The following is a 24,152-nucleotide window of genomic DNA, read 5'->3' as shown; positions in this document are numbered from 1 at the left end:
GCTGCTCATGCCTCACCGTGAGGGGTGAAACCCAAGAAAATCTAGAATGCCCTCCATTTGCACCGACCCCCCCCCCCCCCCCCCCCATTTTTTTTTTTTTTTTTTTTTTTTTTTTTTTTTTTCAACAGACTTCACGCCTACTCCTCGTCCTCCTCATTCGCAACCCCCTGATACCTCATCTCCAGCACCCACCTCTCGTCAAAGTCCACGCCCTTCCTCATCTTAGTCCCGGCCTTCTTCCACACCGCCTGGCCCAGCCCCATATCCGCGACGTAGAGCTTCCACTCCGAGACAGCATCATCCGGCATGGCTGTCTCCCCTGCCAAGATGGTATCGGCATCGTCGTTATCCGCCGCGATCATGGCCTCGAGCAGGCCACGTTTCGGCGCCCCAATGGCCACCACATACCGCGGCCTGACGTACAGCCGGTTGCCGTCGATGACGTTGACTTTGCCCGACGTGGGATCAATGCCCGTCGGCACGTCGACGGCCAGCGCAAAGGCCTCGTGGCGGTTTGCCCATTCGACGAGCTCGTACACCGTCGCTTGATCGCCGTTGCGAAGCTCCTCAAACGAGATGGCCAGGCCGAGCAGCGCGTCAATTATCAGCATGACGGGCGCCGGGTTGGTCAGGCTGCTGAGCGACGTGCGCGGCGTGTCGATGGTCAGCATCGGGATGCTGATCTTGCGCAGGTGCTCAAAGAAGTCGCTCTTGGTAAAGACGCGTCCGCCAAGGTTCTTGTACAGCCGGACCTGCTGCCTCACCTCCTCGAGCAGGTCCCGTTCGCCGCGCTCGAGGCCGACGACACAGACCAGCACGTTGATGCCCTTGTTGCGCAGATGGCGAGCAGCGGCAACAGACCTGCTGCCAGACTTGTTGTTGCCCGCCAGGACCACCACCGTCTGCGGCGGCGGGTTGCCCGTGGCTGGGTCGACACTGCCGGCGTGGCGCACCTTGATGGCTGGGTCAGACAGGGCAGTCAAGGCCACCTCGGCGATGCCGCGGCCTGCGTTCTCCGTCATCATCTCCTCGGTCAGACCAATCTCGTTGTGCGCAATGTTCTCGAGGTTGAACATCTGCAGCGGCGAGACGGTCTCGATTCGCCGGTTCGAGGGCAGCAGATAGAGACCCTGCGGAGCGGCTGGTGTCGGGAGCTGCTTCCTCTTGCTGTCAGCGGTCGCAGCACGCGACGAGAGCCGGCTACTTGGTCGGCTGCCCTTAAGAGACTGATTGCGGTAGTGGCTTACACCAGAGTTCACCCTGCTCGGGCCAGACCCGGTCCTGGCCGCCTCGCTGGCTTTGCGCGATTGAGAGCGCCGGCCTCCTGCAGCCTTGTTGTCTCCGCGGCGCGAGCCCTGCCGGCTGCCCATGCCCGTGTCTCTGCCGCCCACTCGCTCGCCGCTGTGGGTAACGCCGTCGTCGGCTTCACTATTCCAGAAGTCGTTGGGCGTCTCTTTGGAGGCTGGCCTGTCCTTGGGTTGCTTGAGGATGGTGGTAGGCATGTCGAGCACGTTCTCTGAGTAGTGTAGATTCTTACCGCCGGCCGTGCCAGCCTTCGGACGGGGCTGCCGGTTGTGGGATACCAGGCGGTCCGCTTCATCGATCTGGTCGTCCTTCCTCATCTGCTCAAACAAATTGCGCTTGTCAAATTTGGCTAGGCTCCCCTCGAAGTCGAAGTCGCCCATCTCCTGGACGTCGGTAACGTCCTCGGAGGCCCACCCGTTGTCGAGCGCTTGCCGGCCCTTGGCGCCATTCCGTTTGAGCGAGTTGAAGGGCTGGAAGGATGCCGTGCTCTGAAGAATGGGCGTCTGCCGCCACCCTTTTCCTTTACCAGCGGTTTTCGTTGCGGGCGCCGGGGACGCCTCGAAATCCTCCTGTGAAGTCCTCGCATTCCCAGACTTCCGCTGCCGTCGTTTCTTCTTCTGGCCTGTCACCTCGCCGTATTCGAGAACCGCCCCCGCAGCATCCTTGTCGTCTGCCGACTCAACAGGGTTGCCGTCGCCCTCAACCGCCAACCCCTGCAGAGCTGCGGTCACAACAACCGTGGGGGTGACTTCCCGAGATGTGCTCGCGACCTGCGCCGAAGGAACGATGGCCGGTTCCGGGTTCCGCTTCTCAGCTGTAGCCGGCATGCGGTGCGTCTCTGGTGCGCGAGCCGATGGTGTAAGCCCGGGCTGCTTTCCCACCGCCACGATGGCGGGGTCCACAAACGCTGGCTGAAGGGCCGGCTGAGGAACGTGGGGAACCGCCTGAGGGACGTTTGCTTGAGGCACAGCGAGCGTGCTCGGTGAAGGGGCGCTGTGGACTTCGGAAAGGTCGGCGATGTCTTTAGAGGAGACGGTGATCCGGGGCCGCCATTCGTTGGTGTTGAGCATCCAGACTGTTCACAGACCGCCAGTCAGCCGAGCGAGACGCCGCGGTATCGGGACGTGGCACTAACCATTACTGAGAGTCAATCCAGCGCCAGCCTCTACAGCGCTCACAGTTCCCTTGAGGCGTGTGGGCGGGTCGCCGTACAGCGTGACCAGCATTTGCACGCCGATGAATTCCGCTGCCATGGTGACGGCGGGTCCGAGATGCGGTGGGGAAACCAGAAGCTGCTTCGTCTCGGGGGTTGGGTATGTCGATACGGCGAACTGGCAAAAAGCTGTACCGGGTGCAGCTTGTGTCCAGGTTCGGCCAAGGGGGTGGGGGTTGAGGTGCGGGATTGCGGTGGTGGTTGTGGTTGTTGTTGCTGTTCGCTCTCGAACGAAACGAGCGTCGCAACTTGCGCTTGCCAACCTTTTTGCTTATCGATACGCTGCGGCGCCGGGACAGCGAGCCTCGACGCTGCCAAGAAGTGATGCACGCAGCCCTTTGCACATCAAAATGCGGGGCCAACACAATGACGGTGCAGGGCCAATGTACTGTATTGTACCCCCCGTACTCTATGTATGTACCGTCATCCAGGTAGGACGGTGGGTAGCCTGTGCCCAGCTCAGTCAGTTGCCATGCATCGGCTGTTGCAGTAAAATACGCGAATCGCTCGCAAGACCGCAATCAAAACCCCGTTGTAGTCCATGTGGCAGAAATGTTCGGGAATTGGGTTCATCCCATTGCCCCGCCGGTATTATACTACGTAGTAGGTGTGCGGGGGTTTTTGCGTGGTATTGATTGCTCTATTTTGTGTTTCTAGGAGTAGAACCTCACAAAAATATACAGTGCTCCAGCACTTTCAGGTTGTCCCAGATATAAACTGCCATAACACGGCTCCCGGTTTTCCCGGTAATCTTCTCACATACTCAACACCTCGGGCCACGAAAGCCATCTTATGACTGCCCGCATTATACTCAAAGGATACACCCCAAAGGATTTGCCTCTTGTCCCCGTGGCGCCAACTGCCTGTAACTCCGTATTGTGCAGACTTGTATCTCCTACGGCCTCGCTACCCGTCAACCAAACGCCGCCATGGCCTCTTCTTCGTCGTCGTCAAACTCATTCCCTTGCTGGCCCCCAGATGCACCCGACGGCGCCGCCTGCTTCACCGTGTAGTTCGTAATCGACCCGGCCGCCTTCTTCTTGACCGCCGACTCAGCGCTGTAGAGCTTGTTGTAGAAGTCGACCACGCGCGGATGCGCCATGACCCTGTCTTTTTGGAAGCGCAGCACCTGGAGACCCTGCTGTGTCGTGGCGCGGCTGAGCGCGACGTAGGCTTGCCCCTTCTCAAACACCTTGCCGAGATCGACCTTGACACGCTCCAGCGTCTGTCCTTGGGCCTTGTGGATCGACAGGGCCCACGCCAAGATCAACGGAAGCTGCTTCCGGGACGCCTGCTCCTCGCCCGTTGGGAGTTCCACTTTCCAGGCTTCAGGGACGCAGAGGATGATCCGTTGCGAGCCATCGACGGCGTGGAAGCGCACCAGTGGATACGCTTTGTTGTCGCCTTTCGAGCCTTCGGAGAGGGCATTGCTGAAAGCACGCATCCTCTTCTTGGTCTCCGAATCCACCTCAGAGCTGTTGCTCGCGCCTGTGATCTCAAACGTCGATTCGCTCATAAAGTCAATCACGGTTCCCAGCGAGCCGTTGACGAGCGTCTCGTCCATATTCTTGATCAACATGACCTGTGCGCCCTTCTTCAGCTCGATAACTGGGGGCGCCATCATGTTTGCAAGGAGTTTGTCGCGGATCCTTACGTCCCCAGTGTCTATGGCCTCGTAGCGGTACGATTTGCCACTCAGTGCGTTGAGACGCTTCTGGTTCGACGTCTCAACTTCGTTTCTTGTTGGGAACCTTGTATAGGAGGTCAGTCTTGTGTGTCTACGACGCGGAGACATGGTGACCTACAGTTCAGTTACCTCGAGCCCGTCGTCAAACTCCAGCGGTCTGCTTAGAGACTGGAAGTTTCGGACCGTCTTCTCGCTGATTCTCCCCAGACGCATCTCGTTGAGCATCCCCGCGAATTCTGTAGGACAGTGAGCATACAATCCCATATCCCTCCAGCTGGTACGCATTATCCGACTTACCAGGATCCCTCTGTCGAAACACTTCGGTCAATCCAATGGTATGGTCGATCGACATGCTCCACGTCGCCGCGTCGAACGCGAACTTCGACTCTCTTTGCTTACTGCCATCCGGCACGGGGGGAAGCTGGAAGAAGTCGCCCGTGATGACCAGCTGGATGCCACCCCACGGCCGCCCGTTGTTCCGGATAATCCTGCCGATCTGGGACAGCTTGTCGAAGAGCTCGCCATCCACCATGGAGACCTCGTCGATGATGAGAGTCTTAGTTTTGAGCCACCGGTTCTTTGCCTTGGGATTGCGCCGAATCTTCTTGACCAGGGCATTGGCGTCTTCCTTGCCGAGGCCAATGCCTGCGAAGCTGTGTAATGTCATGCCGCCAATGTTGCAGGCAGCCAGGCCCGTGGAAGCCGTGACTGCCACCCGCTCCGGGTCCCTGACATATTTTTTCTTGAGGTCCTGGATGATGGCTCGCATCAACACGGACTTCCCTGTGCCGGCGGGGCCAGTGAAGAAGACACTTTGGCCTTTCTCGACAACTAGGTGCTTAACATGACGCTGCTCGTTACTTAGCGTGATAGCCGATGCTTTCGTCGAGTGGGACTTGACGGCTTCGCGCATGTCCTCCGCCGAGGCTTCCGCTTTGCCGGACTCCCTGAGTTGGGTCTTCAGCTGTTTCTTTTGTGCCTTGACCGCGCTCGCAGTAGTATTCCACAGCATGGGAGCCTTGGTCTTGGGTGCCGGCGTCGCCACGGAAGCCTCGTAAAGTTCTTCGGCGTCCCCGTCCTTGATTATCGGTGGTCGGGCCCAATGCTTGGGAAGCTCTCGCTTTGATTTCTTCGTCACGGCGGGCTCCTGCTGCTCGTTATCGTCCGGAGAGTCACGCTTGGCGGGCTTCTGCGGAGGATACACCGTCGGGCGTTGTGGAGGGTAGTGGTGTGAAGGTGATGACTGTGACCAAGAGAGCGCGCTTGTGCTAGTCGCCGGAGGGGGTGCTCCATTTTCCTGGGCAGAAAGCGATGGCTGAGGACGGGGAAGCGTGGGCAGAGCCGTGGCGGCCTGGAAGTCCAAGTCGAGATCCTCATCGTCATCGATGTCGCTCTCATAAATTTCACACGCCGGTGGTGGTGGATTGCTTGTCCGCAATGTGTGTGGCGGAGAGGGAGTATCGTGCAGGAGACTGATCACTTCGGGCTCTTCCCTAAACGAGTTTGACTTGTTGCAGAGAGAAGCTAGCGCCTTGCCGTTGACGCTGCTGTTGTTTGGCCTGGTAACATTGAGAGGTCGGTTTTGAAGAGGCTCTCCTGTTGCCGCTGCTCCCAATGGACCGCTAGAACCCGGCTGCGGGCGGGGCTTGAACATGTTGGCGAGACTCTGTGTGGGTTTTTTCGACGCGGAGCTTGGGCTGCTGGAAGGGAAAAGCTGCTTCGCGAGGGAATCTTTGGCGGTAGGCGGTCGGGCCAGCTGATTTGCGGCAGCGACCCTTTTGGCCTCGACTTCTCGTTTCAACATTGTGCGTGGAGGAAGAAGGGGGGGGCTGAATCCAACGGCATGCACATTAGCACGGCCTACACGGCACGCGAAGTTCCTATCGAGGGGAAGGACTGCTCGACGGAGGACAAGACTGGAGAGCCCAGTCATACAGAGTCGGCGCCACCGGGGGCGAGCTGTTGACCTGTCGCGGGGTGAGGGCGGCTGGATTGCTTGGAAGGCAACGAAAACAAGACAGCCGTCGCGTCGTTCACAAGAAAAATCGCGTCTGAGCTCCAATTGACGCGAGGAGCACGTGCGGGCTGATAACGAACTAAGTGGCTAGGCTTGGCAATCCTGCGCCACGGCCCTAACCCTGGAACTTGAACGGCAAAAGCATTGTTTCCTTATTTGAACTATAGCTTCCGCAAAGTTCAATGGCATACAGAAGAAATTATTCGCGTAGGCTCGACTTGGGAGGCTAATCCGGGACGGGGGAGGGGTTCGGACGAATGTGATCAAGGGAAAAGTTGTCATGTAGGGGAAACCTCGACCAGCCGGAGTGCATCCATTCATAATTAATCCTAGTCAGCAGATACATCACTACTAATAATTATTCAAAAATGGAGCCAAGGTTAAGCAAGGGCACACATGAGAAGTGCAATGGAGAGTCCGAAAGTATCCCCATTGTCAGCCGCCCACAGAGACTTCACACAATCATGAGAACGTGCCGAGGATCATGGCGAATTTACGAGCTTGGAGTCCGTATGACACGGATATGGTTGGTGACCGGAGGCAACCGCTTGGGATTAATAGCAAGTCCTCTCGAGACCCCACAGAACGGACGAAAATATTGGTCGAATCCACGTGTGTATAATGCGACCGAGGCAGAACATAAGGGCGCCCGCGGGAAGTGGGGTCGTATAGCCCTGCTCGGGGTGGTCAAAGAGCAGCATGTAGGCTCACGGGAGCATAGATACTGGTATGCAAGCCTAAGGTAACCCAGTTGGTCTCGCCTCTGCCCCGAGCTACGTGCAGAACGCTTGTGATGAGTGCATTAACATCAGACGCGTGAGAACTGGTGCGTTCACGAGGGAGACAGAGCGCACTGCCCGACCTAGATAGACGCCAAATAACGCGCAAACGTTGTCCCTTGGGCAAACGACAGTGTTCTGGGTACCAGTTGCTTGAGGTAATCACACACCCGTTGAATATTTCCAGAAACTCAATGGTTTCATAGATGAACGGAGGCCATGTCTCGTCTGTGATGTTTGGTGAAGAGATTTTGAAGCTCCGAGTTAGCATCATCAATTCGGTGAATTTCGATCTTTTTCTGCAACCTAAGTAGGTGCGCAATATATACACCGCCAGGAATTGTCGAGTGCTGTATTTGTCGCTTTCCATTGAGAGCTTGAAGCCCTCACTCCCTGCCGGCGTCTTCAGATCGTTCCTGAGCCCCTCTCAAACTTCGTTGATCGTCCGATTAACAGTGTCATCAGGAGGCCTTTTCAGTATACTGTTCAACATTCGGGTCAGAGTCCTTAGGCTAAATGTGCGGACTGATGGTGCTGATTATAGGTACCTAGTACGGATCTTGTGGGTGACGCCGTTGGCGCCTCCAACGGATAGAACGCGTCTGTACTGTACCAGGGGCTTCCTTATCAATGTCCGGATAGCTCCCCCATTTGGTGATACTGTTGAAACACCAGGGTTCCAGAACACGGCCTTTATTGTTGACGTTCTGCATGTAGTACAGTACGAGTGAGCCGAACGGGGTAGATTTAGATAAATCTGCCTTCCTCATCCCCAACTACTCGAAAATATCGAACAATCCAGAATTGGTTAGTATGAACGCTGTTACATGGCAAGAGTCTAATGGAGAAAATCGTACCTGGTTATAACTTTGTTCTCCGGGAATCGCATCGCACCCACGACATAGTAATCGTGTAGGCCGGGAGGGTTGCTTGTGCCTCGGGATGTGGAGTTGTATGTGAAAGAGGCCACCAACTCTATCCTTACTCTCGGCAAGTTCAAAGATGTCGCGGGAAGCTTTGAACCCCTGTTTCTTGAGATCCTCAGTTTTGTTGGGGTAGTCCAAGGTCAAAGTAGTGAACAGCCCCGCGGCACCTGCCCAAACGATAGCGACTTTTGCATCAGTGATTTAGCTGCTAATTAGAGAAACCATCGGTCCGACGGTCCATTATCAACACTTGCGGATAGGGCTCCCTCTAAAGCTCTAATAGGGTGAGATTGGTCTACGCAAGAGAAGTTTTTAGACTGAGCTTGTAGCAAGTATAGAAAAAAGGAATCGAATCGTATATCCTCTAGTAGTGTCTAAAGAGGAATGGCCCGGTTGGCCCTACTACTTGTGGCGCAAATAAAATGGATCGCTAGCGGCTTCCAACTTCCGGAGCATCATCTCACCAAGTGTCGCCTCTGATCAGAGGAACCAGGTTCGTGCTGGCTGTTACGTGGTGGAGGCCAGCACTGCCCTGCAGTGTCTGGGCCCGCACCCCGTCAGGGATGACGGCCCAGGGGTCACCACTGACGTCTATAAAGACTCCATAGACTTGTCCCCAGGAGGACGTTTACTCAATCAACTTTCATATCTTACTTTGTCATAGATCATGCCAGTGTTCATGAAGTGCCTACGTCAGCGTCAAGGCTGACGCCCTTGAGGTCACCAGCTACGGGACCACGACGGAATCCCCGTAATACTGGCAGTCCTCCCCAATCCACTAGCAGGGGGAAAGCCATAAAGAAAAGCTATCTAGCGGTATTAATATTACATATCCTGTTGAAAACTTGACTACCTTCTGTTTAGCTGTGACGTAGGAGCTTTGACCAACTTTGATTTCACTTGATTACCTGGAGCTTATCGAACTGGAGCTCCAAAAGTAGGCCCACAGAAACACTCAGCGGGCAGCAAACCGAAACCCCAGGTTGGTTGAGCCAAAATTATTCAACTGCAGTGGCCCACATCCACCTCCACCGGCGGCCGCCGCCAGACCTTATCCTACTGTAACGTTCACGCTGCGCCGCGCTACAATGACCGACAGATCGCATCTCTTTTCCCTCCCCCGCCGTCGGTATCTGACAATCACGGAAGAGGTATTGTCTGACGATGAGATTGTCGATCTACCGCCACCGCCAACCAACTCCGTCCCCGGCCAGCCCCAGGGTTTCCGTATAAGCCTTCCTCCACGCCGCCATCAGAACCCACCTCCCGTCTCTGGTTTCAACCCGCCCCCGAGCTCCGGCCACTGCAACCTCGCACCGGCTGTCCGCGAGATGCTGCCCCCAGGCATCCGTCGGGATCCCACCCCGGATGGTTCTGGTGAAGGTTCGCATGAGCTCTCCGACATACGTTTTTGGCTTTGGACGCGCCTCGTGTCCGCCACCGGCTCAGCTATTGACGGCAGCAGCCATGTCTTCCGGTTACGCCTCAAGCCCAACCTAACCGCGCGGCTGCTCGGCGTTGTTGTTAACCTTCTCCCTCGAGCAGCCCAGTCGTGGGTGAAGATACGGTGGCCGGAATGGTTTCTTCCGCGAACCGTTATCTTGAAGAAGAGGAAAGAAGGTTGGGATGAAGAATTTGAGAATGAGAAGCGTATGTACGCGGGACTGCGGGAGCTGCAAGGTACTGTCATTCCTATATGCTACGGCCTCGTCGTCTGTGGTAAGCAACCAGTTCCTGCTCTGGTGCCCTCGGACATTGGGGGATACGAACTCTGCCAACCCCAGGCAGGCGCTATACCGGAGGACCAGCTGGCCAAGTTGTTACGTGATGCATTTGAAGCTCTCGCACGTTGTGGTGTCGGTCACGGTGATTTGAAATTGGATAATTTACACCTTACTCGGAATAACGGCCTTAGGGCCATGGTGGTGGACTTGGAGAGCGTCGAAGACGTTAACCCGGCAAACTCAGCCTTCTTCGTCGACTCTAATATCGACCATGTCTTACGAATCTACCGGAATCATCAGGAGTGTCTCATAGATGATGGCTTCCTACCTACGCAGCAAGTAAATTACATAGACTAAGTACGTAGTGCTCCTTCTATTGTGGCTTCGCGTATCGTTTATTTCGTATCGTTTATTTCGGGATTCCAACTGCTGAATTAAGTGAATGCAACAGCACATTCGTATTCGACACGAGTCCTTGGATAGTGTGACTTCCCGGTACGTCCCCTCCAGGTCATGTGTTACTCCGCATATACTAGGTTAGCCGATTCCGGAACGCGAGTGTGTGCCTGAGGTGCTCAGGTTGTCCGCAATAATGCCCAACTACGAAGTCCGGGTAGCAATCGTCTATTCCCATCATCTTGTCGCCCGGGTGCGATGTTAATCGATATCTTTCAAAATCGCTACAAATTCCAAGATTGAAGTTCCGCCCATCATTTTCCTCATTTGGAGACATGGCCGCCACCGTCAAGGGCCTCCTCTCCCAGCATTCTACCAACTATGTCAAGTCAACCGAGTACAAGACTTGGACAGACAAGGCGTAGTCAACATAATACCCCCTGACCGAGAGTGTTACAATACACTCTTGTGCCATGCCTGAGGATTGCTCAAGTATCATAGCCGACTTTGAGACTCCTTTGTTGCCCGATTATGATGACGATCCCGTGCGGTGGGTACAGCCAGCTTTCCCCCCTAACAAACGTTCGTGGAGACTCGAAACAGAGGAGGATTGTACCGACTGGTTCAAGGTCGAGGTTTCAAACATTGTCCTTGCGGCATGGACAGACTATCCGGCTATTTTTCAGGTATCGCAGGTGAAAGCCTTCTCAGATTCATCACGTAGCGAATCAGTCGATGTATTTTATACCTTCACCTATCTGAATTGTAAGGTCCCGATTGTCATCGGCGAGTGGAAGAGGAACCTCATACGGCCCCGGGAGTGGATGGAGTCCACACTGAGCAATGCGCAGCAAAAGCTCGCCAAGGAGTTGCGGGGGTAATGGCTGGCTTCCGAACCTCGAGGACGTACGTGTTCTGACGGCTGTCGCAGGTATGTCGACAAGTATCAATGCCTCCAGATATTCTGTTTTGATGGCGAATGGCTTCTGATGCTTCAGTTCCGTGCCAAATCCCAGAGATGATCAGGGATCCCAACTGCGAAATCGACTGCTGGCTCATCCCTCGGATGAACGGCGACAACAGCGTAACTTTCCGGTACGCCCTCTATCGTTTTCTTGCTCAGGGTTTCAGGAGGTGCCAAAGCTACTGGCCCACTGGGATGCCGACCCGGGTGGGCGGGCTCCTCCCCGAGCCTAACCGCGAATTTTTCTCGGGCAATGCCAATCTGGAAATTTAAAGGCGTATCTCACGGTCAGCACCCCGGTGGATTCCAGCGGGCAATAAATATCGAATATGGTGCCTTCTACTGGACCCACAGCGACCAGTCACTTCTACCCGTGGAAGTACTGTGGGATAATTATCCAGGCATTCTGGCATAGCGTGCAACATGTCGCGGCCGGGGCTGCTGGCGCAGGTCAAGACCATGAAGACCGGGAGGTTAAAAATATCTATAATGATTAAGTTTCAGCGAGAAAACTGTGTTTGCGTCTCTAGCAGCTAACGTAGCTAACTTAACGTCGCCTATATCCGTGAATCCGTGATCTAAGCTTTTACGGGAGTAGATCGCCACGATTTAATGCGGAGTACAGGTGAACCTACCGTTGAGCGCGATGATTCGGAGCGCGACAACGAAATCGCAGTACCTGTTGTGTTCGCTGAGCGAATGGTTACTCGGTGCTGTCATTTCTCTGACGTGGCTGCTTTCCCAGACTTATCCCCAACGGCTTCAAATAACAAGTTGCGAGATATAAGGTACAGCCTACTATACAGCGACAACTTCATGGAAGACTTCCAAAACGCTTATAGCACTGGCTGTGAAATATCCAAGGAAAAGGTAGATGGTTTTATAAAGGGAGTGGATGTGGTTCAGGATGTTAGTAGAGGTGTGCCGTTAATCAGGAGGTATTCCAGGCCCGACAATACCATTATCGCAGAGTCTAAATTGGTGTCTAAGTCTGAGATAGAGGCAGCGGTGTCGCCCATCTTGGTAATGCCGCCGGAAGACGTATCTAGGATAGAGCGAGAAGGGAGACAGCGAAGAACCGAACTAGAATAGATCGTATAGTCTAGATAGCATGTTATGTACCATTTGTGGAATGTTGGTGATTTGCACGCCTGGATCAAGCTCCGAGAGTGGAAGATAGGGGTTATGAGAGGAGCGACGCCAAAGTGACCCAGCCCAAAGTGGCCCTTTGCTATGGTGTTGGCTTTGAGATTTTTATTTACTGCCGACCAATGGGTGTCTTGGACGTACGCGTATGCTGTGATGGAGGCCCCGCGTTAGCTAGGAAGAAGTCGAAGCTGCAATTTTGAGAGGGACGGCTTCTATTTCCTCGATATTGTATCCGCCGCCCACGCATCCGGGACACGCCTCAGCTAGGATTAGCCTCCCAATACAAGCGGCGACGAAATGATCAATCGCGGTTGTGTGCCATGGCCTTCAGCGACTAGACCAAGCAGCGCGTCAGCATGTCCCGGTCCGACTGGGCTAGGCTGTTCCCTACGAGTGTGTCTATGGACTTGGTCGAATTATTCATGCTTGTCAATATTTAGTTATCTAATTATCACTAGTACCTCCGCTCTACGAATATCTCTTGCACATATCCGAGTCTCAATCCCGTCTTTTATCTCCGTCTTCGCTTGCCTGTAACCCAACCGACAAAACTCAGGCACCTTCCAGTCATAGTCAATAAGCCTTGCCGCATTGCGCACTGTGCACTCAGGTAGGATACAGAATTACTTGAAATTCAAGGCTAGCGACAACGATATAAGATCTCTCACATTCTGCAGACCGGATGCTGGCTCCAAACATAGAGGGGCAGGTACAGCAGGCTACTACACGCCATTGCCGAGGGAACTACGCTTCGGGGGAGAATCCTCAAGCCCGTTATCCCTACGATTACTCTTCTTCTTAGATATCTTAGCAAGTTGCTTGTTTTCGACTGGCGCAGCGCGGTCAAAGTCGATGAGCATGACACGACGGCGCTTATTGTTCCAGAGTACCTACCTAAGGTTAGCTCCGTACTCTTCGAGGTGTTTGACATCATTGTTGAAGATGGCCCGCGAGATCTTCGATCCTAGGCCTTTGATCGTACTCTCCACAAAGCATAGCCGCCTCCCGCCGTAGAACCTCCCGATCACTCCAAAATGTTGCTTCTGCAAGAGCTTCTTAAAGTAGTCCCAAGGACGATGCCACTTAGGGTAGTACTTGCACTCCTTTGCGAACCCCATCGAAGACATGGACGTGTCGACGAGCCTGAGCTTCGTATATAGGTGGAACTGGCAGTTGTACAGATATTCAGCGTGGCCTTCTGGGTTTCGCGTATTAACTGCTTTGCTCGTGAGATTGCTTCCTCCTTTTCGCGTTTGAACTGCTCCGCTTTGCGCCTCACCTGCTCCAGCTCCCGCCGGAGCCGGGCAATTCCTTGAAGATGTTCCGATATCGCAGTTGTTGTATGGTGGGTGTGATTGTCGGTTGGTCTCCGTTATTTTGGTTTCGAGACCGGGGGGTTCACGGTCGCCTTAGGATGGTGATACTGCGAAAGGACTTGGGCGAACATCCTCTGAAATGATCTGGCTGTCGGGCCCTTGTGTCCTGCCCCTGCTCTTTCCTCTGGCTGGGTGGCGGGCCGGGAGCGAACGAATATGGCGAGTGCAAGTCGTTGTAGTCCCAGCGTTGGTGCTTAGACCTGCTGGGCGTGAAGTACAGTTGCCCCTAACCACCTACTCATCAGTATTCACCTGCTCCTCTATGTTCTCTTTGACTATACGTTCCTTGTAGCGTCCATGCTTATATACAGCTTTATCGGTCAACGCAAGGTATTTCGTTGGAAAGAATTCTCCAGCTTGGGTAATTATTGCTTAAGTGCAAAGATTGACTCCTAAGACTTAAAGAAATAGATGTGGCGGCTAAATTGAGGCGATGTTGATCCCATATTCAGGGGCTGTGATATAGAAATACAAATTACCTCTCGAACGTTGAGGTGGGAAGGCTAGATACTGGCGAGCTCGGTGCGACGGATATCACAGGTTTCAAAGCAGCTTCAATAAATCATCAATTTTTGCGTTTCAATCAGTTGTCCACTAGTCACCCCACTTCACACGCAGAGCTATTCGCAGATAACCCTGACTGAGGGGCTAACTCAGAGATAGTGGGAGAATAAAACCGTCCACCTCATCAGATTTCTCAGAGTGACCTCAGCTAACATCTAGAGAATCTTACTCACCGGACCAGATGCAGTCTCATTCCAATCAATCCACGCAGCCTACCTAGTCTTGACGCCGTGTGAAAACCACCTTGGTGCTATGCTTCGGCAGCATCGTCGACCGCCAAGTCAACCACCGCGAGTCATCTTTGTTCAGCAGCTCACAGCGGTAATTCATTATGATCTGGCCCAAAATAACCTTCATCACGGCAGTGGCATAGAATCTCCCGGGACTATAAGCGTTGCAGGAATTAACACAGACCCGGGAAAGAAGAGTCAAGGGGGGTTCTTCAAGCTTACCAAGCCATACGACCCGTTCCCCAGACATGGTAGTACGTATTGTCGCAATCCGTCAGTTTGGACGGCTTGGGCTGCGGCGTCTTGAAATTGCCACCAGCAGCCTTCACGACCTCCGGATCCGCGAACCGGAAACCATTGAACTGGAGAGGCTCCGGGTAGAATTCCGGATTGTGCATTATGGCTTTGACAGGGGTACAGGCCCAGTCACCAACGTTGAGCTTAGTACCATCTGAGAGCGTGAAAGGTCGCAGGGCTGAGCGGCGGGTGCTCTCTGTTGTGGAGATCCGTAAGCCAATATCCACCTATAAACGGGAAGCTGGATTGCTACGGGACTGGCGAGCATGGGAAATCCAGGTCCTACTCACGAGCTTCGACCGGAGTGATACGGGCAGACTCCTTGATGAAACTGTCCAGCAGCGGAAGCCCGAGCCCGGTCTTCTCGAAGTCGGCATAATCGGCGAGAAGTTCCTGGCGTAGGGGTTCCACATATTCCGGGTGCAGGCAGAGATCATGGATGGCGAACGTGATGGTCTGGGGCTTGGTGTTAGAAGCGTCGACGCGCCAGTGCGCAATATACAAAGTACGACTCACAGTGGAAAGGGCGTGCACAGAACCGAACCAGATCGCCATCAGCTCGTGGACGATTCGCATGGGCGTCCAGGGCTTCGCTCGAGGAGAAGTCTCCATGATCCATTGAATGCAGTCGGCCTTGATAGCAAGTCAGAAAATCCGGTTATCCTACATCCCGGTTGAAAGAGGGGGCCCCAAAAAACATACATGATACGGGACCTTTTGGCCCAGGTTCCTCATGTCCCTTTCCAAACATCTCTGTTCGGCCACGGGAAGAAGAGTGTTATAGACGACAACTTGAGACTTGAGGCGCCGCCCAATCACTCGGCCGATGATTCTAGAAGACATTAATCAGTTGCTCTGTTGCCCACAGACTTATGGATTGGAGGGTGACTCACGGTGCCATGAACTTTGGGAGCAGGCGTACAATTTCGGCGCAGATCAACGTCTCTTCGATGTACGAGAGTGCCGACTCCATAAAAACTTCATCTTTAGCTATGTTATAGTGAGCCTAGATTCTGGTATGGGTCCCGAGTGTGGAAAGGGTGAAATGAGCTCTCCATACCTAGTTCCTTGCCGAAGAACGAGACTGCATTCGACAAGACCACGAGCTTCACAATCATAGTATACACTGGACTCTGTGTGACTCCTGCAGACAATACATCAGTGGTCTGTCCGAACTCGGCACCCAATGTTGTCTCACCGTTGACCTTAGGATGGGACTCGTGAAGCTCCTCAAACCTCGCCCGAATGATGGCACTCAGATCCGGGAGAATGGCGGGGAGGTTGTTGGTCAACATGGTCCGAAGAGCCTTCACGAAGCCCACACCCTCTGTTCCTCGGCGATCAAACCAGTTGAAGGCATGCATGGTGTACATTGGTTGGAGCATCTGCTTGGCCGCGGCCTGAAGGGAGAGGACGGTGTCGGGCGCAGAGTCAAGTTCTTTGATGTACTTCGGAGAAGCAACAAAGACGTAACGGCCATCAGGGGCTAGGACTTGATAAGGCTCGCCGTTGGACTACAAGGTTTTAGCTTATGCATATAAGTTGCCAACACAATTCTAAGCTGTCATGCCAGCTTGCCTTCTCGAAGCCATCCTGGATGATGGTGATGCCGTTGATGAGATATGCCCATGCCCGAAGGCGACTCGCGACCAGTCTTGGGATACTGTTCAAGCCGAAGCCCAATTGCACCTGTATTTCGTCAGGCTCAACGAGTTTTTCCACTGCCGTGGATAGGTAATGCTGCACTTACCAGCAGCTTGTTCCCAGACATGTAAGCTTGGAGGCAAAGTAGTGCAAGCGCGCCGGCAATCACAACAGTAGCCATCGGGCTAACTTGGAGTGAAGACGCAGTCAACCAGGTCAGCTGGGGACCCAGGGCCTCAGTCGTGGCCGTCTTGTTCATGGTGCTCATGTTGGTAAGAACGTATGAAGCGGTTGGCAATCGGTAGTAACTTTGAAGATTATGGAGAAGGGGTGAAAGGTGGAGCAGGGAGAGGAGAGGGATGTTTCATACTACCTAGCGTTCCTAATGTAGACGCCTTGGGGCCGCAGTTCTACAGCCCTTGTATTCAACAGCATGGTACTAGTACTTACATAGGATACCCTCCTACCAAATGAATGGACTCACCGCTTGCCACATTACTGCCGCGGCAGAATCAACCATTTAGGCACCATTCTCTGCAGGTCCCCAGATTCCGACTCTGTTCAAGAATCTGGTCCTCGCTTTGTGACTTCATTGCACGTTTACACCAAAGCTTTCTACCATAAGTAAGGTATACTCGCAAATTCATCTCAATGCTTTACAGTAGCTAAACAAAATCCGTCGCTGGCTTGGGACGCCGCGGCGGACGGTTAACAATAGCGTCAACAAAGCGTTCTAGCGTAGCTTTGATCCCCTACAGGCCCCCCACGTTGTCCTCGACAAGCATGTGTCCGATGCTCCTAAGACCGGCCGTCGTTCCAAGCTGAACGACAATAACGGCACAATCCTCCGGGAAAGGGCGGAATAACTAGTCGGCATCATTGACAGATGACTTACACTTATAAATCTGTTGCAGTTTTACCCGTTGTTTACATATCTGATCTTACTTGGTCACAACGGAAGGTTGATTCTGTTGGTCTCAGCAGTGAAGGCGGTGAGTGAATTATTCGCTCTCTTCACTCCCACCACCCAGCATCAACTAATGGAGTATTGTTTACCGAGTGGCTGATCAGTGATGCCCCTTGTCCCTTTGTTCCCATTGCTGTGTGAACGATGGGTAGCAATCCTGTGCCGTCAATATACTTGTGTTTGCGCCGCGTAGCAGGAGGTCATGAACTGCAACATGCTCGGGTTTTAGACTTGATTCGATCAAATACCCTACCGAGCTGAGTTCGGTTACACTGCTTCTCCTTTTCTTTTACGTTGGACCCACCGTGCTAAGCTGACGGAGTCGCTATCACAGCCGTTCCAGGCGGTTGTCACCAGCACCGCCGCTTGTCCCGCCGCCCACTATCCCCTGCACGGCAGGTCGCTGCGGCCCAATAAATGGAGAACCCCAGAAAATCACAACAAGGTTTTAGACCCCAACTCCGGCCCGCACCTGCATGAGTAAGAGCCGAGAAGGGGGATCCCGAGCCAGCAAGGGCCCGGCAAATGTTGTACCCAAACTTCACACTTCCGTATCACGGACCATATGTACATAGGTGGCGTGTGAGATGCTGTTTCCTGTCCCTCGTTTCCTAAGTGGCGAAGGGATGAGGGTTGTATGCTGCCACATCGACGATTCGGTGACTGGATTGACCAAGCCTCAGCTCTCTCAGGGATCTCGTGAACGGGAGATTCAAGGGTGAACCAACGACATTGAATCATGGGAGTGCTATGCCAGGATCGGGTATTGCTGCGTACATCAGCTTACCAACTGAAGGTGGACGTGAATTCAGTTGTACACGAGAAACCGGAGCGCTGGGGATAGCGGTTGAACCGGTACAGTCCTGGTCCCTACCCTTCTGGCACGGGTGTATATGCCTCATCTCTGCATATTTTCAAACCGGCAGATTTGTGCTCGTCGAGAATGAGGCACCCCGCATCTACTAGCCAGGTCCGAGTCGGAATGAATGCGAAGGCAGCACCTCGCGTGCGATCCAATCCTTCGGATAGCTTACACGGCAGGGCTGCAGGCCGTGCCGGTTGGTTACCTCACCTACTATGTCATTCGATGCGCTTCGCTAGACAGCAGATGCCAAGCTCGCATGCTCTACATGCCGCCAACGGGTTGCTGACCACCAACATGGACCCGTCAGCTAGGCAAAAGATCCATGCACGAATAATAACTATTCTTGCTCTCTCAGATAAGCACACACATTAAGCGCCGGCCGTGCGTGCATATGCCATTTGGCATGCGAGACGTTGGTCCTCCGTGCTACCCAACTCTGTACACACGGCATCTAGGGCGATGTACTACCAATATGTGTTGCGCTCATAGCAAAGAGGCTAGCCGTCACCAGGGTTTCCTCATTCTGGTCACGAATCACAACCAGGGCCCCCAGATTCGCTTGCCCGGCCCGCCGGGGGGAAAAAAGAAAGTAGCTCTACATCATTTGGGGTCCGAAAGCGCGGTCTCGACCAGACGAGAGCCGGGTCCGAGGGCATCTCCCAACAGCAGAGCTTAGAGGGAAAGTCCCTGCATTTGAACCTTTCCTCTACATCCAACACCCTTGGCCATCCTTGGCCATTGCTTTGTTTTTTTTTTCTTTTTTTTCTCTTTTTTCTCTTTTTTTCTTTTTCTTTTTCCCCTTTTTTTCCTGAGGATCACTGGATCAGCAGATTCGTTACAAACGTTTCCTAGTACTAGTATCGCTGCCAGTGATGGCCGACACCGACGAGAAAATCACGTCTGAAAAGCCACCTGCCGTGACGGCAGGCACAACATCAACAAGCACAATTGTGACTGTGTCCGGCGGCCCGCCCCCGGCGGAGGATGGGGCTCCTCGCAAGAAGAGCCGAAAGCCCGCACGCTTCTGGATGGTCATCGTGGCGCTAAGCCTCCTAGCGTTCATCTCGTCCCTGGACGCTATGATCATTGGAACTGCGCTGCCGACCATCACCGCCGAGGTCGGCGGCTCCTCCGTCTACGTGTGGATCGCCAACTGTTTTGTTTTTGCCGCGTCCGCGGTGCAGCCCCTTGTCGGGCAACTGGCTGACATACTGGGCCGGAAGACGCCGAGTGTCGGCTGTGTTGTGCTCTTCACTGTCGGCAGCGGTATCGCTGGCGGTGCCACCAATCCCGCCATGCTCATCGCCGGCCGGACGATCCAGGGTATCGGCGCCGGTGGCATTTACGTCCTCATCGACATCATTGTCTGTGACTTGGTGCCGCTCCGCGACCGGGGCCAATGGCTAAGCATCATCAACGCCTGGGCGGGTGTCGCAGCAGCGCTGGGCCCGGTGCTTGGCGGTGCCCTCGGCCAGCACAACTGGCGATGGATTTTCTACCTAAAGTGAGTGCAACTTTTGCTCAAGCTACCTACCTACCTAGGCCGCGGCCTCCCGTCCCTTCTCTTCGAGAGCATCTCCCCGCTGCATGATTAAACTTGGAGAGGTTCTCGAGATTCCGCAGCTGGTCACTAACATGATACTACGTATCCTACGCACGGCAGCATTCCCATCTGCGGTATCGCGCTCCTCACCATCGTGCTGTTCATGCACGTCAACCGCGGCGACCCGGCATCTCGCATCTCTTCGCTGGACTATGTCGGCAACCTCATCTTCATCCCAAGCATTATTTCCCTGCTCATCGGGCTGGTGACGGGCGGCGTCGTGCACCCGTGGTCGTCGTTCCGCGTCATCCTGCCCATCGTCCTCGGCGCCGCCGGCTGGATATCCTTCCACTTCCACCAACACTTTCTCGCTGGCAACCCTAGCGTGCCCTCCCGGCTCTTCGCTAACCGCACGTCGGCCGGCGCGTACCTCCTGACCTTCTTGTCCTCCGTGCTGCTGCAGACTGCTGGGTTCTTCCTGCCGGTCTACTTCCAGGCCGTTATCGGCACCACCGTCATGGATTCGGGCCTGTACTTCCTGCCGTTCGCCATCGGCACTCTGTTCTTCGCCGCCGTGGGAGGCATCGCCATGAGCCGTCTCGGCGTCTACCGGCCCATCCACGTTGCCGCCTTCTTTCTGAGTGCTGTTGGCTTCGGCCTGTTCACACTGCTCCGGTCCGACACGCCCAAGGTCGCGTGGGCTTGGTACCAGCTAATCATGGTCATGGGGCTGGGTCCGTCAATATCAACCATCCTCCCGGCGGTTCTCGTTGGCCTCCCACAATCCGATGTCGCGGCTGCCACGGCCGTGTTTTCCTTTATCAAGACCTTCGGCTTCGTCTGGGGCGTGTCAATACCGTCCATCATCTTCAACGGCGTGTTCGACGACAACCTGTCCCTCGTCTCGGCTGCAGACCTGCGGAGCCAGCTGGCCAACGGTGGGGCCTACGCATTCGCCAGTCAAGCCCACGCCATTGCGCCCACCGTAGATCCTACCGTGTGGAGACAAATCCTTCAAGTCTACGTCACCAGTCTGAATGCTGTGTGGTGGTGGGGGCTTGCCCTCAGCATCTTAGGCACATTTTCGGTGGCGATTGAGGACCACTTGGACATGGCGACCGAGTTGGAGACTGAATACGGTCTCCAAGAAGGCGGGAAGGGAGAAAAGAAGAAGAAGAATGATACGCCCGCGGCAGTAGAGGCTGGGTCGACAAGCATATAGAGGAGTTTGGCCGTGATCCGTTCACCCCGGGCCTCCATCTCTAATACCTGTAGTACTATTGTGCCAGGGCTCTTTGATTTATTTTTTATTTCATTAAAAAAAATTTTTTTTTTTTTTTTGGAAATTATTTTTCTTCTTCTTTAGCAAACTTACTTGCCTACGCAGTTGGGCAATTTCGTTGTTGGCAATTTAGTTGCATGCCCAATTCATGTTCAGTGATTAGTAGAACGTCGCGATAAGTCAGCGTACCCACATCTCAGACACCCCACATCTCGGACAGTCTGTCAGACACACTGCAATTTCAACCTACCTAATTCAATTTACGACAATACAGTCAATTATAGGCCAAATTACACTATAATTTAACCACTTCTTCGTCAATTACTTACAATAGCCTATTCTGGGTAAGATATTTAGGATACTCTTGGTTACCTTAAGATAGCTGGTCTTTACATAAGACCCAGTCCCACTTCGGAATTCTATACTTGTAACAGAGTACGCTCAGTAAACCACTCTGCCAATACACCAAAAGGTCCGCCAGTTCAATTACTTCGTAATTGAACGCTGCGCACCACTTGCTTATATCACGCCTGTGATACTAAAAGCCCAGATTGAGAATATCCGGCCGGTCAAGAGAAAGAAGGTTGAAGTGGAGCCAAATTCTGGGTTCGCTTCAATTAGCTAACTACGCCAAGCCTAAATTAAGGCTGGCTGTATTGAAGATAGGCTAGATGAAGAGAGTAGGTCAAAAAGTAGTGGTGGTGGTGGTAGTTCAGTGGTTTCCTGTATATTAGTCCGGGCAAAAAGAAGGTAGTTGATAGAGTGTGGTTTTGGTTTTGGATATGGTCTGACCGACTGTCCGAGATGTGGGGTGTCCGAGATGTGGGTACGCTGACTTACAGCAAAATATTACTTGTAGTAGTAGAAACCGGCTCGCCGTTAAAAGGAACCTCGGAATATTTGGACTATGTAAGGTACCTATTTGTAGGCTATATGACCCACTCTGCGACACGGTTTGTCCCTGCGTTGGTTGCACACTCAATTCGGCTGCATAAGATACCTTACCTTGCCTATCGAGCTGGATTTTTATCGTTGCTTGAGCCTGGTGCTTTGCGGGTCTTGCAAATCCCGCCCTCAATTCGTTCCCACGACCTGCCTTTTCCGCACGCGCACCCTGCCCTCATTGTACGGCACCTTCAGCCAAACCATATTGGTCAACTCGGGCCACTTACCCAGGCACTCAACATCATAGTTCAGTACCATATGCGCCACAAATATCTTCATCTCGTTCAGAGCGAAGAAGCGCCCCGGACACGCGTGCTTGCCGAAGCCGAAGCCGAGGAATTTATCATCCAGTGTAACCGAGGACTTGGCCTTGGCTCCGTCGGGGGTCTTTTGTTCCTCACCCAAGTTGTCCTCGCCGGGGTTGAAGGCCGCGAGGATGCTGCGCGCCGGCCCCGGTTGTACGAACCGAAAGGGGTTGAAGCGGTTGGGATCGGGGTAGATAGCGGCGTCGTGGTGGATGGGGTCGATCGGGGTGGCGATCACCGTGCCGCAGGGGACGTGGAACTTTCCGTCGGGGCTGTCCATGGAGATGCCGTGGGGGTCGACGACCTGAGAAAAGAATGGTCAGCGCTGATCTGACCCGGCACTTCCAAGGAGCACTCACAGTCCGGGGAAGAGCAATGGATGCAAACGGCGTCAACCTCATCGACTCCCGGATTGTAGCGTCTACAAGCTTGAGTTTCTGGACCGCGTCACGGGACCAAACACCCCCGGCCTCCTTCAGGACGGCTGAGCATTCCTCCCGCAATGCCTCGACAAGAGCCTCGCGTTGATCGAAGTTGTAGATGTCAGGGATGAGGTTCTGCACCGTGAAACTGGTCGAGTGCAGGGAGATGTCGTTTACGTAGAGTAAACGACGGACGACTCGCACGGGGTCAAGCTGGGCCGGATCCTTAGTCGCATAGCTTTCTTCGATGATCCACTGCAAGCCATCTCTCTGTACGTGTCACATCCAGGTGTCAGTGCGCCTGCCGCCGGTACTAACGCTGGAGACTGGTAGTTGAACCGGAAAGTCGGGGCGGACGTTTTTACTTACAGGGGCTGTCCAGCAGAAGCTGGGATCCTCTCTCGCTCTCGCCGTATTGGCGAGCCTCTCCTTGACGAATGGCATGCACAGCCTCTTGGTGCGATGAAACATCCACTCACAAGCCCAGCCGATGATTTTTCCTGTGATCGGCTTGAAGAGGTGTGGTGTTCCGCTGATCATGAGAGCGCCGAGAAACGTAATCATCCCATGGTCTCGGAGACTCTTCAGAAACACGTCGTCTTGGCCTACAGTTCCACGTCGTTAGTCGAAGCAACAAGAAGAGCCACAGGCCAAGCGACTTACACAAAGGGGCACCACAGAATGCAGCATTGGACGCCCCCGCGATCAAGTTCAGGCAGGAATCCCAAATCCGGAACTCCCTCCACTCATCGTCGTTCCCCCAACATCGTTCAAAAGCTGACTCCAGCTCTGCAGCAATGACCGGTGTGAGGACATCCAGGTTCCGTGTCATTTGGTTGCGGATGACATTGATTTGGAATGGGTGTGTAACAATATTCCGGTCCGAGATGGTGTACTTAGACTGGATGGTGTCGTTCGAAGTGTACCACATATCAAGGACACTATCGGGAAGTCCGTAAACCTTCTTTATCTGCTTTGGCGGGACCAGGACCACCGGGCCGCGCTCGACGCAGGGAATGATGAACGGGGAGTTGGCTTTACCGTACTGCCGTATTGCCATATCAGGGGAGCTCGGTCAGTTCGAAGGCGGCCAGAGTGAATAGTGGAAGAATATATCTTACCTTTGCATATCCTTCGAAGCTCCAGTTCTTAGACAGGCTGAATGAGCGCAGTGTCGCCAGCTCCCAGGAGAACCATTGTTTCCGAGTCCCAACGGTGGGCTTCCCGGTCTTCCAGTCTGGCGATGTGGTAACAAATCGTCTCGCCAGCATGTAAACCGTGACGACGACTGGCAGCGCCACAAGGGCTTGAAGCTCGACCAAGGTAAGCGTGTTCTTCATCTTTGATACCAGTGTGATTTGCGGTGACCCAGCTGGAGAGTGAGAACCACAGAGTTCAAGATGACCATCGAAGTCGGGGGCCACCAGAGACCCGGAAATTGCCCACGATACGGCCATTGCCCCGAGAGTGGCGTTCTTTGCGAGCGTTAGCGAGCCCCCGATGGTCCCCGATAGTCGTACCGTTGATACCAAAGTCTTGTGGACTTTTTGAG

General features: G+C 54.0%; 7 protein-coding genes across 7 annotated transcripts; 3 read left to right on the top strand and 4 right to left on the bottom strand.

Annotated features, from left to right (window-relative positions):
* Positions 1 to 137: 137 nt before the first annotated feature.
* On the bottom strand, positions 138 to 2,558 carry EDC3 (enhancer of mRNA decapping; the record flags this gene model as incomplete). Its single annotated transcript, XM_071065968.1, has 2 exons — positions 138 to 2,380; positions 2,441 to 2,558. The coding sequence occupies 2 exons, from the start codon at positions 2,556 to 2,558 to the stop codon at positions 138 to 140; spliced, it is 2,361 nt and encodes a 786-aa protein (XP_070922069.1).
* Positions 2,559 to 3,431: 873 nt separating this feature from the next.
* Positions 3,432 to 6,009, bottom strand: PIF1 (DNA helicase; the record flags this gene model as incomplete). Its single annotated transcript, XM_071065967.1, has 3 exons — positions 3,432 to 4,269; positions 4,324 to 4,441; positions 4,503 to 6,009. The coding sequence occupies 3 exons, from the start codon at positions 6,007 to 6,009 to the stop codon at positions 3,432 to 3,434; spliced, it is 2,463 nt and encodes an 820-aa protein (XP_070922068.1).
* A 3,006-nt stretch (positions 6,010 to 9,015) lies between these two features.
* MFIFM68171_10547 (uncharacterized protein) lies at positions 9,016 to 10,008 on the top strand (the record flags this gene model as incomplete). Its single annotated transcript, XM_071065966.1, has 1 exon — positions 9,016 to 10,008. One exon carries the CDS (start codon positions 9,016 to 9,018, stop codon positions 10,006 to 10,008), a length of 993 nt encoding a protein of 330 aa, XP_070922067.1.
* A 374-nt stretch (positions 10,009 to 10,382) lies between these two features.
* Positions 10,383 to 11,069, top strand: MFIFM68171_10546 (uncharacterized protein; the record flags this gene model as incomplete). The annotated part of the gene is made up of 3 exons (XM_071065965.1): positions 10,383 to 10,468; positions 10,541 to 10,924; positions 10,979 to 11,069. 3 exons carry the CDS (start codon positions 10,383 to 10,385, stop codon positions 11,067 to 11,069), a joined length of 561 nt encoding a protein of 186 aa, XP_070922066.1.
* A 3,247-nt stretch (positions 11,070 to 14,316) lies between these two features.
* Positions 14,317 to 16,539, bottom strand: MFIFM68171_10545 (uncharacterized protein; the record flags this gene model as incomplete). Its single annotated transcript, XM_071065964.1, has 10 exons — positions 14,317 to 14,485; positions 14,553 to 14,823; positions 14,918 to 15,083; positions 15,144 to 15,260; positions 15,330 to 15,459; positions 15,521 to 15,617; positions 15,688 to 15,771; positions 15,826 to 16,141; positions 16,206 to 16,316; positions 16,378 to 16,539. The coding sequence occupies 10 exons, from the start codon at positions 16,537 to 16,539 to the stop codon at positions 14,317 to 14,319; spliced, it is 1,623 nt and encodes a 540-aa protein (XP_070922065.1).
* Positions 16,540 to 18,975: 2,436 nt separating this feature from the next.
* MFIFM68171_10544 (uncharacterized protein) lies at positions 18,976 to 20,868 on the top strand (the record flags this gene model as incomplete). The annotated part of the gene is made up of 2 exons (XM_071065963.1): positions 18,976 to 19,607; positions 19,767 to 20,868. 2 exons carry the CDS (start codon positions 18,976 to 18,978, stop codon positions 20,866 to 20,868), a joined length of 1,734 nt encoding a protein of 577 aa, XP_070922064.1.
* Positions 20,869 to 22,002: 1,134 nt separating this feature from the next.
* Positions 22,003 to 23,940, bottom strand: MFIFM68171_10543 (uncharacterized protein; the record flags this gene model as incomplete). Its single annotated transcript, XM_071065962.1, has 5 exons — positions 22,003 to 22,482; positions 22,538 to 22,870; positions 22,970 to 23,205; positions 23,264 to 23,645; positions 23,722 to 23,940. 5 exons carry the CDS (start codon positions 23,938 to 23,940, stop codon positions 22,003 to 22,005), a joined length of 1,650 nt encoding a protein of 549 aa, XP_070922063.1.
* Between the last annotated feature and the right edge of the window lie 212 nt (positions 23,941 to 24,152).

Source organism: Madurella fahalii, assembly GCF_045866475.1.
Source record: "Madurella fahalii IFM 68171 DNA, scaffold_6, whole genome shotgun sequence".
In the NCBI taxonomy this organism is placed as follows: Eukaryota; Fungi; Ascomycota; class Sordariomycetes; order Sordariales; genus Madurella; species Madurella fahalii.
This window is presented reverse-complemented; position numbering and strand designations above follow the sequence as displayed.